We start from the raw sequence: 17,312 nt of genomic DNA, 5'->3' as shown, positions 1-17,312 counted from the left end.
GAATTTGGTATGTTTTTCACGTTAGCTCATAAGTTGGCATAAAAAGTTAAACAGTTTCACTAGCGGCCTTGTGCTGAATTCGCCTTGACGTTTTCCTGCTTAGTTGCAATTTGGTCGAGAGGCTGTCGCGGACCCTACGAAATCGTCTCGTGAGCTTCACTTTATCAGGGGTGTAATATCTACGGAAGGCATTTAAACATACACCTAGCTTTAAACCCGTTGTATTGTAAAGAACTAATTTCTACTCAAAAACCTTTAAACCCAGTAAGCTAGATTCCCCCCTAGAAATTTCAAAATCCCCCCCCCCCCGGTTGGGAACCACTGGTCTAGGGAGAGAATGTCTCAGTCTCGCTAGAATTCCGGCCGTAGCAGATAGCTTTTTACATAGATTGAAAATGTGGGTCTTCCATTTAATATTGGAGTCAATGATAATTCCCAGATATCTTGTATGGGTCGAGGGTGCAGTAATGACATCAGATACCCTTAGTGAAAAAGTTGAGGTAGCTGAAGACCAGTACCTGAGTCTTAATTGGATTAATGGTTACTCGGTTGGTTTTCATCCAAGCATTCATCTTACAAATCTCAGAATTAGCTTTGGTTTGTAGAGAGGTCAAGTCTGTAGCAGATAAGTACACAAGTATCATCAGCAAATCGGACCGAGGTCTCTGAGATACATGGAGCAACATCATTGATATAAAGACTGAATAATAGGGGTCCTAAAACGGAGCCTTGTGGTAGGCTACACCACACAATATGTCACCCTTTTCAGAAGGTAGGTGATCCTCACTGTAAACATATTGACATCGATTGGTAAGATAGCTTGTAATCAAATCCAAGGCTACACCTCTTATACCATAACACGAGAGTTTACTTATAAGTATTGAATGATTGACAGTGTCGAAAGCTTTTTTTATATCAAGAAAAACAACACATGAAATCATACCAGAGTTGTGTCTCTGATAAATTTTGGAAGTAAGGGCATTGCTTGATTTGTGTCAAGATTTTGTCGGAAGCCAAACTGGTTGTCAAGTATGACAGAGTGAGCATCGAGGAAGCTGGTCAAGTATGACAGAGTGAGCATCGAGGAAGCTGGTAAGTCGTCGATGTAGTAGCTTTTCAAAAATTGTTGACAAGGATGGTAGGATAGATATGGGGCGGTAGTTGTTGAAATTGTTTTTATCACCTGACTTGAAAATAGTGACAACTTGGCGACCTTCAATGCATCTGGAAATATCCCTAATGAAATAGAACTGTTGAAAAAATGGACCAGGTGTCTAGAGACTAGGGATGGTGTGAACCTCTGAGAGGTTCAGGTTCGTGTGAACGCGAACCTTTTTGAAAGGTTCTGTGTGAACGCGAACGTGAACATCATGACGTCACGTGACGTCATATTGCTAATTCCAACCCTACATTTCAGTGAGCTGATCGCCTATATTAATGTATATGATACCTAGCGACGACTCGGACCACATAATGTCACAATGCTGAAGTACATATTGACGTTTTAAACGTTGCCAAACGTATCAACTGGGGCAATCAAATGATATAATAATCCCATAAAATCAATATCTTCCGTCGCTTTGCCAACAATTTCGACCAGGACCTGCTAGGGAATATAAGATTACGCCTTATCGGTCTAGGCCAGACCGGACAATGTATTCGGCGTCTTAGTATTGCTACGATGATATCAAGCAGAGTATAAAACGGGTTTCTGTACTACTTGCTACCGATATTACCTCTTTACCAAGTTATACAGAAGTAGCCAACATTCCAATCGCACAGATTTAGTTTTTATGATACAATAAACAGATGAAATAAAGATCGACTCCGTACGCGTGCTAGATTTTTTAAATCAGACAACGATATCAATTTCATTGGCTGGTTGAATAAGCATCATTCGCTGACTACATATGTAGGTAATTTCGCTTTTGATGTGGTGTGATTGCGGGTCAAGCTCACAGCAGAGAGTCGCTAAATATTCACAAACAGAAAGCTGGATATTTCGAGCAAACCTTTGTAACAAAGCAAGTTAAATTTTTGAGATTGTCAAGGTGCACGTTCGTTTAGTGTGGATTTTTTATGCTGCCAGTGCCATGGATAGAGTGGCCCGCAGTTGAAATGCAATAAATTTCAACCTCAACCAAATATATTGGAATGAAATGAAAATTATAATATATGTAAAAGGTTCACAGTGCAGAACCTACCAAGGTTCGTTTGTGAACGCGAACCTCTAAATTTCCGAGGTTCACACACAGAACGCGAACGTGAACCTCACGTTCACACCATCCCTACTAGAGACCAAAGGAAAAATCAATTTTAGTAGTTTAATAGGAATTCGATCACATCCTTCTGCTTTGTCATTCTTGAGTGAGTACGCTAATATAATCATTTCCTCTTCTGTGGTCGGAGAGAGAAGTACCGAGTTGGGAACACTGCGAATAGCTGCTGTAGGGGAATCATTGCTTGGCGGCACTTTGGATGCTAGGTTATTACCGATAGAACAGAAATGTTTATTGAATAAGGAGGCTATGTCGTGAGAATTAGAAGGGGGTACTCCCTGCTCAGTGCTCATTTGTAATGGTCGTTGGCAGTGTACCTTTAGCCGAAGGACGATTTATTTAAGCTATTGATAGTTTTCCAGGTTTGCTTAGGATTGTTTTTATTTCTGTGAAACAGCTGATAATAAATACGTCCGTTTTGCTTTAGATTTGATCCTGGAAAGTGCTTGGCATACTCTTGGTATTCAATTTTGGATTCGTCTGAGCCTAGTGATATCCATTTTCTATGAAGACTATTGCGTTTTTAATGGCCCTAAGAATACTGGCAGTTATCCAAGGTTTCAACAGCAATTTTCTTTTTTTTCTACTCAGTTTTTGTAGTTTTTTTCTACTCAGTTTTTGTAGAGGCATATGTCGATCGATTAGTACAGGGGTTCTCAAAGGGTGGGAGAATTTCAGGTGGGCCACAAAGCTATTTAGAAAATTTTAAAATTACGGTAATGTAAGCGTAAGTTTAGTTATATTTTTTATGTTAATCGCTAAAAACATAATCTAATTATACGTAGGCCACGTAAAGCTTTTCATCCGACTCTGATGAGACGTAGTGGCATACGTATGGAGTCAGCATGCTCAAGTCGAAAACGTGAGGGAGAGACGGCGGCTTTTTCCACTGGCTATGACAACCTATGGCTAACAATAACTAAAATAATTTCGAGTATATAATAGCTGGAAGGTAAAGCTGAAGTAACCAAGTATTCCGGCAGGGTCGTATGTCGTATGCCGTTGAAAGGGGTGTGCAATAAACTCGGAATGAAGTGTAATTGAAGTATAGATTTACTGTAGCCTATTAGGCAAGTCATCGTATTATTGCAAGATAAAAATAGTCATAATTGCAAATTACTAGCAACTATTGGCGGAGGTAGGCTATACTGCACCACCGCAACGAATCGTAATGTATTGAGGATTTGGCGGAACGCATTAATCCTTGGAGTCGGTTTAAAATGTCCGCCCTTGAAATCATTGTACATAATGCAAGAGTCACATGAATTGATTGTATCGGTCAACTTCAGTTGGTTTGGTACAAGACATACAATGTGCATTGTACAGCATGCATATCAAATGAATCTTTCTCTAATTCTCTGTAGTACCGCATTCATCAGTGAATTGTTTGAAGCTGACCTGGAATGATTACATTATTCCCCACAACAGTGGAACTAAAATCCCAATCACACAGCGGATGCTTGGATTTGATCATTGAATTTCGCGACGCGAATGGAGCAGGGAACGATCATAATATATACACAAGAGTTTTAGCCTATGATCTACCAGGGCCGTAACTGCTGCACCCAAACCCACAATTGCAGGAGCTCGAAGGGGCCGAAGATTATGTCGTTGGTCGTGTGGCGGAGGATATTTATTAGACATGAAAATTTTCGTCCCTCTTTGCGCGATTCCGTGGGCCGAGTGATCTACATTTAAATATAACCAGTAAATTAAGAGAAAATGCGCATATTTTAGCGAAATAGGCATATCGGCGCCGTCAATTACCACGCATTGAACAGGATTATTACTCCAAGATAAGAGGTGGGCCACAGCACATTTTCAAACCGGAAAATGGGCCACGGCCAAGAAAGGGCTGAGGACCCCTGGATTGGCATCTTCACTACTGACAGGAAATGTTCGAATGACTGATTGAAGTTGCCATAGCAAAGAGTGGGAAGTTCATTGGATGAGAAGAATTCCTTTCTACATCATCTGTCAGAAGTTCACATGCTTCAGAATGCATACTGCGCCGGTATATCGGTTTCATATTATCTTTTTGACGTTTTTTTGACAACTTAACCTGAGCTAGAAAAGGGTAGTGATCCGTCATAACATAGTCTAACACCAGGGGGGGGGGGGGCAATTATTTTCCTCCGCGGGCCAAATGAGAAGTAGAATATACGTTGGCGGGCCGAGAGAAAATTTTTAGCTATAATCTTCAGATGCATTCACGCCCCCAGTTCGAGAATCACTACACTGAAATGCATATGGGATTGTACAAAGCTTGTCTTGGTTGCTGTATTCCGAGCAGTGTAAAGCTCAAATAGCCATGATGCTGAGCGAAGTTTGCAGTTTTTCTGAAATTCGCCCTCCGCTGACCGAGTGATTCGTGTTTTTATCATAATTAAAATCCTACTGGCCAAAAATCGTGGCCGGGAACCGTGTATGTGTGAATTCGCCATATCCTACCGGCAAAAACTAAAAGGACAGGTTTATCCAGTTTACCCCAGTTTACTCCAATATACAAATATTTAGTGCTGTGAACCTTCTTTGAATTTCAGCTTTCGGCTTTCTCTTTTTGACATGCCCGTTCATCCTTTATGGGTGATAGATATGATGAGATATAATAATCACGAGCACTGATTGATTTGTTTTTTGAATTGGGGATTTGGAAACGCCTCACGTAACAGTTTTAAACGTGTACCAGCCTGTACCCGTATAATGCGTAATGTGACAATGGCAACAAAGAAGCTTTGACGTAAACTATATGGAAATAGTGATTTCTTGTGAATTTAATTGTTACTCGTACTTTGATACATTGTCTTTATTTTTAATCTGGAATACCCATTTGGGGTACGTAGGCTGCGTAATCGTGGCATATTAATGAGCAGGCTTCAAAGTAAACGAATTTCCTGTTTAGTTGATACAGCCTATGGTTTTATTCCACGCATCAATTTTCAAAAAGCAGGTTTAATGTTATGAATTCCAAACAACCTTTCGCGGGCCGCAAAGAATGGCTTCGCGGGAAGCATTTGGCCCGCGGGCCGCACTTTGCCCAGGCCTGTCTAACACCATAGGTCTTATATTAATAATGGAAAGATTGGTGTATATGTGAAGAGTTAGCTGTGACTCTAATGGGTTTTGAAATAACGGATGCAACTCCTTTAGATCGTAGCATAAGGAGATAGTCCTGGTGCGGCGCTAAATCTGATAGGTGATCAATATTGATGTCTCCCATTATGAAAAATTGGATGTTTCTTTGCTGCAGTTTGTTGAGAGTACTACTGAGTTCACTTGTGAATTCTGAAATAGTGAAGTTAGGGTGACGATAGATGACACCAACAACAGTATGCCTTATTTCTAATTTCATCTCATTCAAATGACAAGGCAAGGACCTTATGTTAAGGTGAATCATTGTAAACTGTTCAATGTTCATATTCTTGGACTTGACCTAAAATAGGCAATAAATGGTCACGCGTAGTCACAATACAGTCACTAATATTTGGGTATTGCATATCCTGGAAATTGGGGGAACCGTCAGCATTGATTTCGTTTGGAGAAGACAAAGATAAATGCTCGACAAAAAAAATAGTGATTTAAGCGTCGTTGCGCAGCTTTTCTAGTGTTTCGTAAGAATCAATGAAAATAGATTTTGTGTTATCGAGAAGTCTGAGAAAATTTTACCATTGACCACCCAACAGTGCTTGTATCCTAAAGATTTACCCAGCTGGCGAGTCTTTGAGTGGAGCACTCTTCTGAACTTGGTCAAGTTTTCATTGATGTAGAGCAGGGGTGTCAAACTCAACTGACGTCGCGGGCCGGATTCAAAGCTCCAGTTCGCTCGCGGGCCGCACTATAGTCAAATGATTCCAAAATCTTTCCTCAAAATCCATGCCCTTGTTTATCATTTGAATACTTTATTATCAAGCCTGTATACACAATAATATTACATTATATTGCGGATCATAGGGATGCTATTCTTGCTGCAACTTTATTCGCAAACAATGGGACTGGCAATTAGTACGATGATTGGACGGCAGAATACAGTTATAAACCGACAAAACAGTGAGTCTAATGATGATGTCATTTGTCATATTTCTATGCTCCCTTTGTTTTAGTCGTATACTATGGCATCAGCCCTGGGTATGCGTTGTGGGGAATCGAAAATATTTAACTGTAATCGCGAGAGTTCGAATTTGCTTCATATTATTTATGTTAGGCAGTGGCTACTCGTCCGGACCCGGACGAATAATTTTCTCAGGCTATTCGTCCGGCACCGTGTGACGTAGGCCCGTTACTATGGAGACTGTATGCGTTTTTGACAGGCTTCGGTTTTGTACATTATTTATTCGCCCTTCTGGTTACTGATTTCAATGGTTACTGTTACTGATTTGTATGCTCATAATTATAGCTCCGAGGGAAAGTTTACGCCATACTAATAATTGCAAATAGCTGTGTTGAAAGTACCAGAACTTGACGCCCACCTTTACCTTTACAAGAGATGTTTACCTACGCTTAATGTAGTGAGAACAAGTAGGATAGTGATTTGTAAGCTCATAATTGGAGCTCCGAGGGAATGTTTGCGCCATACGAAGAGCTCCAAAGTGCTATCGTTAAATAACCGGATGCAGTCAGAACACGAACGATTCGCTGAAATTCTTGCTGTCTCCACCTATTTCTGAACTCATGCAAGCGCCATTGACCTAACCAATTGTACGTGAACTTGCACAGCTAAGACGGAATTGTCACCTCTGCTGTACTACGAGTACTCATACTTGATGTTGCTGTGCAGTAATGATTGGAATACTAACTGAGAGAGACTGTGCGTCTTTATTTTCATACAACAGAAATACAGAACAAATGGACAGCAGCAATGATCATACAGAAAACATGTGCATGCACAGTATTTGATGTCGGATAGAAGAGATCGATACAGCCATGGAAGTCAAGTGGTCTGATAAAACCCGCATGAAACAAGTATGCCTACATTGTCTCTGCATCATCTGACTGTAACAAATCGTAGTTGAAAAGATGAAGAAAAATTAAATGATAGCAAATGAATGAATGAAGCAATGTCTGGGCGAAGTAGGGCAACAGTGTTAATAGGAGAAAAATACCAGTATTTGGTGTCGGATAGGAGAGATCGATACAGCCTTGGAAGTCAAGTGGTCTGATAAAAACCCCATGAAACGAGTATATGCCTACATTGTCTCTGCATCATCTGACTGTAACAAATCGTAGTTGAAAAGATGAAGAAAAATTAAATGATAGCAAATGAATGAATGAAGCAATGTCTGGGCAAAGTAGGGCAACAGTGTTAATACGACTATCAGAGGTAATCAGGTAGGTCAAGAGTGTTACTAGGACTATCAGAGGTAATTAGGTATGGCAAGAGTGTTATTACGGCGACAAGAGGTAATGAGGTATTTTTTTTTATAATCTGCAATACAGCAGTTCACAGATGGTAATCCATTCAAAATGATAGGTCAGTCGACAGATCTCTTGGTTAGGTAACTATTAAATGGGCCCAAGTAGATATTTCCCTTCGATGAGGGTCCTGTATTAAGGGAGTGAACAACTTAAGCAGGTATGAAAAAGTCATCGAACACATACGACAAACTGTTCGAAAAATATTTGTGTACAACTTCAATGTTTATATGATCATTGGGTGTTAATCTGGTATGCATGCTGGCATTTCCGCACATTCCTTATTGCAGGTGACAGTAAATGCTGTGCATACAATTTGCTGCTTTCAAGATATTCAAGCATTGATAGCGTGTTTTCACTGGGAACATCAAACATGAAAACTAAGTAGCCTACTTTCAATGTCAAAGTTGCCGCTACATATTTTTCTAACAGAGGCATCTGTTATTTTTTGCAGCGGCCACAGAACCATTTGTTTTGTTTAGGGTAAGTGTTTAGTCCAGCACATAGAAGATGATCCCGGTTGAGACAGGAGTCGCAACGAATTGAATTGCTCTTTGTAAGTTGAAGGTCGCATACTCCACAGTACCAGTCTTTCTGACTATATTTACTTTGGAATGCCTTCATCACAGCAGCCCATCCATCATATGCGAAGTAATTCTTGATGTGGAGTATATTCACAGTCTCATCAAGGCAGCTGTTGGGGATGAGACGAGTGTCAGACGTGACAGACTTACTGCCCAATTTCTTTCCATACACTGCTTCATTAGTGTCAGATGGTGATACAAACCATGACAGCATCACTGTGAATAAGGCAGAAGTGAAATTTGCTGAAGTTCTGCATGAAATAAACTTACATCGGTCTCTGTCTTTAGGATGTATTTTTTTAAATGGAACTGGAGTGTCACATTTCTTCTTCTTCGGAAGGCCAACCACAGTTTGTTCCAAGCCTTTTGGGCGTCCTCTTTTTTTCAGTTTTGATGGCAGATGAATGTTGGAAAGATCTGAAACAGCAAGATCAGTTTTACTATAGTGTAGCAAGATAAAGTTTGGATTTATTTGACACCAACCCGTGAACTTGTCTGGTGTCATGGTGATTTTGCTACAGTCTACGGACACTGCTGGGGTGCTATTTTCTGCATCACAGACTTCGGACACTGCTATAGCGCAATCTGAAGGTAAACAAACATGCAAACATCATGAAATTGCAACATACATCTAAATCCAGTGAGTATAGTGACCTGGTCTGTGATTTAAGATAATTTCTTTATTGTAATCAAATTGCAACAAATATAGGAGTTTATTGATACTGATATTTTGTGAAAGCAGTCCTAATAACATGATGTCTGGTAGCTTAATTAACCTGAGATGTTGCTTGTGAATAGTGTATGTATGGTTGATTGATTGATTGAATGAATGACTGATAGGCCTACATTACTTGGTGATGTAGTGTTGTCTGCAACTAATAGACTAGAATAACATTTCAAGTAAAATGCTAACTAACCTGATGTCTCAACAATCACCACCGTCTTTTCCTTCGCAGAGGCATGAGATCCATCTTTGTTCGAATCAACACAACCTACCAGAAACGGAGAGGATACCGAAATAAATATCAAGTGTTAATGAGTGCACAATAGACGTACCTGCTGTAGTGTTATTAGTCCCATGTACAGTGGCAGTACCTGCGGTAGTGTTACTGGTCCCAGGTACAGAGGCAGTACCTGCTGTAGTGTTATTGGTCCCAGGTACAGAGGCAGTACCTGCGGTAGTGTTACTGGTCCCAGGTACAGAGGCAGTACCTGCTGTAGTGTTATTGGTCCCAGGTACAGAGGCATGAGATCCATCTTTGTTAGAATCAACACAACCTACCAGAAATGGAGAGGATACAGAAATAAATATCAAGTGTTAACGAGTGCACAATAGACGTAGGCCTACCTGCTGTAGTGTTATAGGTCCCATGTACAGAGGCAGTACCTGCTGTAGTGTTATTGGTCCCAGGTACAGAGGCAGTACCTGCTGTAGTGTTATTGGTCCCAGGTACAGACTTTCGTTGGAGGTTTATTGATTCAGTTTCTGTTATAAAAGTCGGTGTTATGAATTATAATTTTTTCTAAATTATCTATTAACCTTGTGTTTCAGCTGGGTTGCTGGTAGACAGTGCTACTGCACGTCCACTGCCCCATTCCTGCACCAGTAGTTCCAACACTTCGATTTTGCTGTTGAATTCAGACATGGATGACTCGGATACGATCGAAGCTAATTTTTGGGCTATCAAATTGGCTTTTTTGAACTTTTGAAACTGTGACGTGATGGGCTTCGGCTTTGTGACATTAATCCCAAAGGCCCCAGCATGGAATTCAATTTCATGATCTGAGAGAACGTTATTGTTTATCCTGTAGTATTCGAGTGTCCACCGCACTGCACATAAATCTGGACAGAATAAGCTTCGAGAATATTGTCGACGAAAGCGGAAAATGTGATGACAAGGTAATTTCATCGACCTGCGAAAATGGCAATTGCAGTCATTCGCAGAAATTTGAAGGTCTTGATTTATCTGCGATTGATTTTCTTTTGCACCAATGTTGAGCTCATGAATAACCTTCTCAAGAGCATGCGGTGTGAGGATCTGACCGTACTGGTGCTGCACACTACCCACCTCAAATGGCATCGCAGGCACTTTCTGCAGAATCGAAATAGCTCGATGGGATTGCTCTGTGCGTAGAGACTCCAGGACAAGCAATAAATTTCGAAAAAATAGCTGCAGATTTGAGTACTTTGCAATGACGTCCTTCAATTTTTGATTGATGCACTCAACTCTATTGTTCGTTTGATTTTGAAAAGTCACACCACAATTTTTGTGGGCATACACCCACTCCTCTTTGATGTTATGCCAGTTTTTGTTGAAGTATGTCACAACATTTTCTGGTCCATTTTCAACCAGTTTTGCGTACAATTCCCCGTAACGTTGGTGAGACCTTGCGTAGGCCATTTCTTCAACAATACTCAAAATTTCAAGCCGCTGTGATGCAGTTACTCCCATTTTGTCGCATGTCAATTCTCTGCGGAATGTCCTCAAGACATGAAATAGGCATATCAGAATTTTTGCATCTGGGAATTCTGCCTTGAAGACTTGGCGCTCGGTTAAATCTTTGTCTGCCATGATTGTGACCGTTTCACTCCATCTACTATTATTTCTTTTGAAGATTTTTGCCATCTGGGCTATGGATGTTGCATCTTCCGACGCCAACACAAACACACCAACTACTACACTTTCTCCATTACCATCTTCGACAATCATCAGATAAAGTGGCATTCTCAAGTCGTTCAACTTGTATGTTGCATCAATGAACAATATTTCAGGATATTGCTGATATGTCAGTCGCATTTCCTTGTCTTGAAAAAAAATACCATTCAAGACATTTTCTTCTGATACCACTATTTCCACAATAGCTCCTAAACACAGTATCAGTATAAGTATCAAAATTGGGTACCGTCACATAATTGTTTTACCTGGAATTTCTTTCAGCTCCTTTACTGTCGCCTCTAGTTCTGATAATTCATTGGTACTTCTAGCAGTCGCGATGTTGTGCAGGTCTTTTAGAAGCACGACCCGACCTAACGAATTCTGTAAATGATTCTGTAGTAGCTTTTTATTTGCCTTCAGCCTCAGCAGTTCTTTGATCTCTTCTTTCTGCTGCGAGTCTAACTTACGCTGATGTGGCAAGTGATCGAAGGCGACCTGCAATAAATTCCAACAATATAACGGTGATTATGCATTAGTTGTCATTTATTGAATCATCAGATCAAAATGAAAAAATATAACGGTGATTATGCATTAGTTGTCATTTATTGATTCAATAGTGATAATCGCATATTACCTTGCTCAACCCGTGGTTATGCTGTTCATTAATACTCTTCACTATGAGATACTGCCCATCCTCTGATGTACTAAACCTGATATGAGCTTGGCACTCTTTACGGAAAGTGCTGCAATGAAATCGTGATACGTTACCCTGTATTTCAAGCGTAATGCACAGCATGTGTGGCAGTGCCGCTACTTGTAGTCCAGTAGCGAGCTAAAAAGGGGGCATTTCTTCGTTATTCTCCACACATCAGGAAGTGGTCTCCATGAAACCAATGCTTCCTATGAACATGTGAGAATTTATAAACGTTAAAATAAATTGATTTTCGCGTTGGGGTCGGGTGGGTTAGGATTGGGGTGGCGGGATTGTGGTTGCATGTGTGGGGTTAGGATTGGGGGGTCAGCACGCGTGGGTTAGGATTAGGGTGTCGTAAGATGAGGTTGCATGTGTGGGGTTGCGTATGCGTAAAATGGGGTTACAGTTGCATGTGTGGGGGTTGCGTATGCGGGGTTAGGATAGGGGTGGCACGGTTGCACGTGTGGGGTTGCGTATGCGTAAAATGAGGTGGTGGGGTTACAGTTGCATGTGTGGGGTTTGCATGTGTTGGGTTGCGTATGCGGGGTTAGGATAGGGGTGGCAGGGTTGCGGTTGCATGTGTGGGGTTAGAAGGGTGTCGTAAGATGAGGTTGCATGTGTGGGGTTAGGATTAGGGTGTCGTAAGATGAGGTGGTGGGGTTGCAGTTGCATGTGTGGGGTGGGGTGGTGGGGGTGTGGTTGCAGTTGCGTGTGCGGGGTTGCGTATGCGTAAAATGAGGTGGTGGGGTTACAGTTGCATGTGTGGGGTTTGCATGTGTTGGGTTGCGTATGCGGGGTTAGGATAGGGGTGGCAGGGTTGCGGTTGCATGTGTGGGGTTAGAAGGGTGTCGTAGATGGGGTTAGGATTAGGGTGGGGGTGTGGTTGCAGTTGCGTGTGCGGGGTTAGGATAGCGGTTGCGGTTGCATGTGTGGGGTTAGGGATTGGGGTGTCAGCACGTGTGGGTTAGGATTAGGGTGTCGTAAGATGAGGTGGTGGGGTGTGCGGGGTTGCGTATGCGTAAAATGAGGTGGTGGGGTTACAGTTGCATGTGTGGGGTCTGCATGTGTTGGGTTGCGTATGCGGGGTTAGGATAGGGGTGGCAGGGTTGCGGTTGCATGTGTGGGGTTAGAAGGGTGTCGTAAGATGAGGTTGCATGTGTGGGGTTAGGATTAGGGTGGGGGTGTGGTTGCAGTTGCGTGGTTAGGATAGGGGTTGCGGTTGCATGTGTGGGGTTAGGGATTGGGGTGTCAGCACGTGTGGGTTAGGATTAGGGTGTCATAGGAATGGGTTGGGGTTTAGGCTGAGGCTAATTTAACCCTAATTTCACGATACCAAGACTACAAAATGCTCATGGGGAACATTGCTTCTTCATGTTCATGTGGTTGTGGACCCGGTGGAAATTCCGTATCATACGTAACGCTTACTTACCGTTGGTTAGGTCGTAAACCCTTAGATAAGCTCTGAAATCTACGGCCGCCGTGGATGCAGTGAAAAGATATCTGGCCATACTTGAGCGCATCATTGAAATTTCGCTGAGTGGTTCGCTTTCTTACTGCATCGAGCGTACGTGAATCTCTCTTGTAGAGCTGGACGTAATTTTCTTTCTGGTATTTCTCCAAAGCACTTTTTAAGTCTTCATAAGAGGCGAACCTACTCTCGGAATCCATGCCGCAGTTACGGCCCACAGTTCCGGAAATCGCCGGCACCCATTCTACAGTTGCGGCATGCTTACACCGGACGAATAGCCTGAGGAACTTTATTCGTCCGGGTCCGGACGAGTAGACACTTCCTTTATGTTATTACTATTCGAGTTTCTCTCGAGCCAGAGACCTTTTGAGTCAAATGTGATGCAGCAAGTGCGACCACAGATATTTGAATTATATTTCTGTGTAATTATTGTATTCTCCATGTAACCTGCATATAACAGTTTCGCATTGGTGTTTTCGCTAGTGTGAATAACTAGATTTTGATCAATTTTTCCACAAAACTCTGAACTCAACATGCACGATTTTGCAATTGGGTGTCAATGTCAGCGACGTGCTCCTATAATGGTGACAAGAAACCACTACACCGCTGTTGGGTGGTTTTAATTTGTACTAAAAATCTCAACTTTTTTTAGAAATGTGGTAAATAATACACGCATTGTTTAATCTACACGTAATTGCTTCGCGGGCCGGATGTTTGACACCCCTGATGTAGAGATTCTCAAAGCCAGGCAAGTTATCGTGGATGCTCCGAAGTTCTTTTCTTTTTCGCAGGAGTTGTGATCTGATTTTGGAGTTTCTGAACTTTATGAGAGCCAATGGAGCTTGTTTGTCTGCAGTTTTCGACGATTGTTTGAGTCGGTAAGAGCACTCAAGGTCACTGGGTTGGATATCCAGTCCAATCCTTCCCCCAATATCAATTATTTCTTTTTCCAAATTTTCGTTTTCTTTTTCAGGTAATCCACTGATCACCAAGGAATCGTTCCGCTGATTCTGTTCGAGTTGGTCGATCATTTGGCGATTGCTGTTGCTCTCATATTCTGATTGTCCAGAGTGATTGCTTCAACTTTTGATTCCAATTCTTTCAGCCTAGCGTCCTGGGCTTCCAGTTTGGATTTCAAAGTGTCCTGAAATCCTTTTATTTCGTATAGACTATTTTCTGTTTCTTTATTTTGATGAATTATATGATCCATCTTATCATGGAGCAAACTGATGGCATTGGTGTCTTGATTTTTGGAGATAGCAGAATCAAGATGGTTTTCCACGCTTTTCTCCACCAGAGGTTTAGTTCCTGTTCAAGTTTTTTGAGTAAACGGTTTTCGCTGTTGTCGATTTTAGTTGCAAGTTGTTTGGTTATTTCTTTCAGCTTCTTTGATATCTCTGGATCCATATCCATATCAGCAACGCATCCATATCCATATCCATATCCATATCAGCAACGCATCTTTCAAAGTCCTGCCAAATGCTATTTCTGCAGGGGAGAGTCCGTTCGCGGGGTCGGGGCAATTGCGAAACTGTAGCACTGCCCGAGTAATTGCATCGGTCCGGATGCTGCCGTCCTGTGAAATGTTGCCAAGAAGAAGTCGTTTCATCGATTTCACCGCGGCCTCCGCGCGGCCGTTTGACCTGGAGTGGTAAGCCGACGACAGCCTGTGGCGCACCCCCCATTTTCGAAAAAACTCCCGAATGCTGTGCGCAGCAAATTCGGGTCCCCCGTCACTGCTAAGTTCATCAGTCACTCCAAACGTGCCGAAGTAACTTCGTAGTGGATCTTGGAGTCCGAGGGCTCCAGACGTTTGTCCACGGTGCTTTACATGGAATATCTCACTGCTATCATCGTAGCACGATTTTCATATAAACGGAAATAAAAAATGAGTCACCATGAACATAAAATACAAAATGTGATAAATCTAGAATAGTAGGACTATTATAAGTAGTTTCTCGACTAAGATATAGCTGAATAAACTAGCACTGTCGTTTTAAGTCAACAGAAATCACATCCACATAGATGAACGAAAAAAGTCATGTATAAATTGCGCTGATGAGTAGCGCGTCTACATCGTTTTCAAATTTCAATTAAATCATCCAGGACCGTTTTCCCAGGACCACTCTGATTCTAATATACTCATCTAATTATATACTTTAGGATAAAAGTATAGTAGGACATTCTTAGGTCCGACACGATGTCCAACTATCACTTTGCAGTTGGCCTATCAATACGCGTAAATTGCGAATACCAGCCGCGCCCATGTACCATTTTCAAAGTTCATTTAGCAATACCCCGGACAGTTTCCCGAGGACCAATTTGGTTTTAATATACTCCAATGATCATGAACGTTGATATAAATGTAAATTAGAACATTTTTAGGTCCGACACGATGTCCAACTATCACTTTGAAGTGGGCCTATCAGACGCGTAAATTGCGATTATCAGCCGCGTCTATGTACATTGTACAATTTTCAAAGTTCATTAAGCAACACCCCGGACAGTTTCCCGAAGACCAATCTGGTTTTAATATACTCCAATGATCATAAACGCTGATATAAAAGTAAATTCAAACAATTCTAGGTCCGACACGATGTCCAACTATCACTTTGAAGTGGGCCTATCAGACGCGTAAATTGCGATTATCAGCCGCGTCTATGTACAATTTTCAAAGTTCATTAAGCAACACGCCGGACAGTTTCCCGAGGACCAATCTGGTTTTAATATACTTCAATGATCATAAACGTTGATATAAAAGTAAATTAGAACAATTCTAGGTCCGACACGATGTCCGACTATCACTTTGAAGTGGGCCTATCAGACGCGTAAATTGCGATTATCAGCCGCGTCTATGTACAATTTTTAAAGTTCATTAAGCAACACCCCGGACAGTTTCCCGAGGACCAATCTGGTTTTCATATACTCCAATGATCATAAACGTTGATATAAACGTAAATTAGGACATTTTAAAGTCCGACACGATGTCCAGCTATCACTTTGAAGTGGGCCTATCAGACGCGTTAATTGCGATTATCAGCTGCGCCTATGTACAATTTTCAAAGTTCATTAAGCAACACCCCGGACAGTTTCCCGAGGACCAATCTGGTTTTAATATACTCCAATGATCATAAACGTTGATATAAAAGTAAATTAGAACAATTCTAGGTCCGACACGATGTCCAACTATCACTTTGAAGTGGGCCTATCAGACGCGTTAATTGCGATTATCAGCTGCGCCTATGTACAATTTTCAAAGTTCATTAAGCAACACCCCGGACAGTTTCCCGAAGACCAATCTGGTTTTAATATACTCCAATGATCATAAACACTGATATAAAAGTAAATTCAAACAATTCTAGGTCCGACACGATGTCCAACTATCACTTTGAAGTGGGCCTATCAGACGCGTAAATTGCGATTATCAGCTGCGTCTGTGTACAATTTACAAAGTTCATTAAGCAACACCCCGGACAGTTTCCCGAGGACCAATCTGGTTTTAATATACTCCAATGATAATAAACGTTGATATAAAAGTAAACATGCAAACAACAAAGCAACCCCCCGGACAATTCACAATCCTTCGATCATATATACACAGTAGAATTCAGGCAAAGCAAACAAACTGGTTTTAATAAAGAAAACACAAAATTTAAAGAACCGATTCCGACGGAAATCAGTTCTCGGAAGCAGGTGCTTGACATTCCTCATGCCTAAATGGAATTACATAGATTTCGTTGTACACTGCATATCATTAGATTACTTTTAACACCAATACTCCACAATTGAATCCATCCTGTTGTTGCTCGTGGTGATAAATGTTCTTTTGCAAAGAATGGCGATGTGCAGTGTAGAGGTTAAGAAAGTTCCTGATAAAACGAAAATAGTATGGTAAATTTATATTGTACATTAAATGTACACCAAATGACCATATTTCATGATTACCTTTATTTTATACGTCAATACGTACAATACGTCAACTAACCTGCAGTTTTTCATAATATTTTCTTCATATTTTTCTTCATGGCCCATGGGATCATAAATAGTTATTTTACCGCAATCAAAATTGAATTAGCCTAAAGGTAACATGGTTAATATGCTGTCATGATTGTTTTCCCTGGAGTTATGAACCCTAAGTACAATATGCTAATCTATGAACGGATCGCTGCTCACAGGCTCAAATTTTCACCCGATTTTAAGAATCGGAACACCAGACTTTAA

At 41.3% G+C, this 17,312-nt stretch overlaps 1 protein-coding gene and 1 long non-coding RNA gene across 10 annotated transcripts; one reads left to right on the top strand and one right to left on the bottom strand.

Annotated features, from left to right (window-relative positions):
• Positions 1 to 7,072: 7,072 nt before the first annotated feature.
• On the bottom strand, positions 7,073 to 13,418 carry LOC145435025 (zinc finger SWIM domain-containing protein 3-like). 9 transcript variants are annotated; one of them, XM_080312296.1, is made up of 10 exons: positions 13,053 to 13,417; positions 11,564 to 11,672; positions 11,196 to 11,424; positions 9,813 to 11,138; positions 9,621 to 9,758; positions 9,485 to 9,550; positions 9,407 to 9,445; positions 9,190 to 9,264; positions 8,756 to 8,857; positions 7,073 to 8,689 (listed from the first exon to the last, which is right to left on the bottom strand). In XM_080312296.1, exons 1-10 carry the CDS (start codon positions 13,289 to 13,291, stop codon positions 8,130 to 8,132), a joined length of 2,883 nt encoding a protein of 960 aa, XP_080168422.1. In that variant the 5' UTR covers positions 13,292 to 13,417; the 3' UTR covers positions 7,073 to 8,129. The 9 variants fall into 9 exon arrangements, with proteins under 9 accessions (XP_080168422.1, XP_080168421.1, XP_080168424.1 ...); XM_080312295.1 differs by lacking the exon at positions 9,407 to 9,445 and adding an exon at positions 9,329 to 9,367; XM_080312298.1 differs by lacking the exon at positions 9,407 to 9,445 and adding an exon at positions 9,329 to 9,367 and having other exon boundaries at positions 9,485 to 9,529.
• Positions 13,419 to 13,834: 416 nt separating this feature from the next.
• Positions 13,835 to 14,326, top strand: LOC145435088 (uncharacterized). The gene is made up of 2 exons (XR_013913706.1): positions 13,835 to 13,969; positions 14,065 to 14,326. It is a non-coding gene; the product is annotated as an uncharacterized LOC145435088 (long non-coding RNA).
• The last annotated feature ends 2,986 nt before the right edge of the window (positions 14,327 to 17,312 follow it).

Source organism: Botryllus schlosseri, chromosome 3 (assembly GCF_051294905.1).
Source record: "Botryllus schlosseri isolate E-star chromosome 3, Bs_hap1, whole genome shotgun sequence".
NCBI classification, from domain to species: domain Eukaryota; kingdom Metazoa; phylum Chordata; class Ascidiacea; order Stolidobranchia; family Styelidae; genus Botryllus; species Botryllus schlosseri.
Note: the sequence above shows the minus strand (reverse complement) of the source record. Positions and strands in the feature narration are given on the sequence as shown.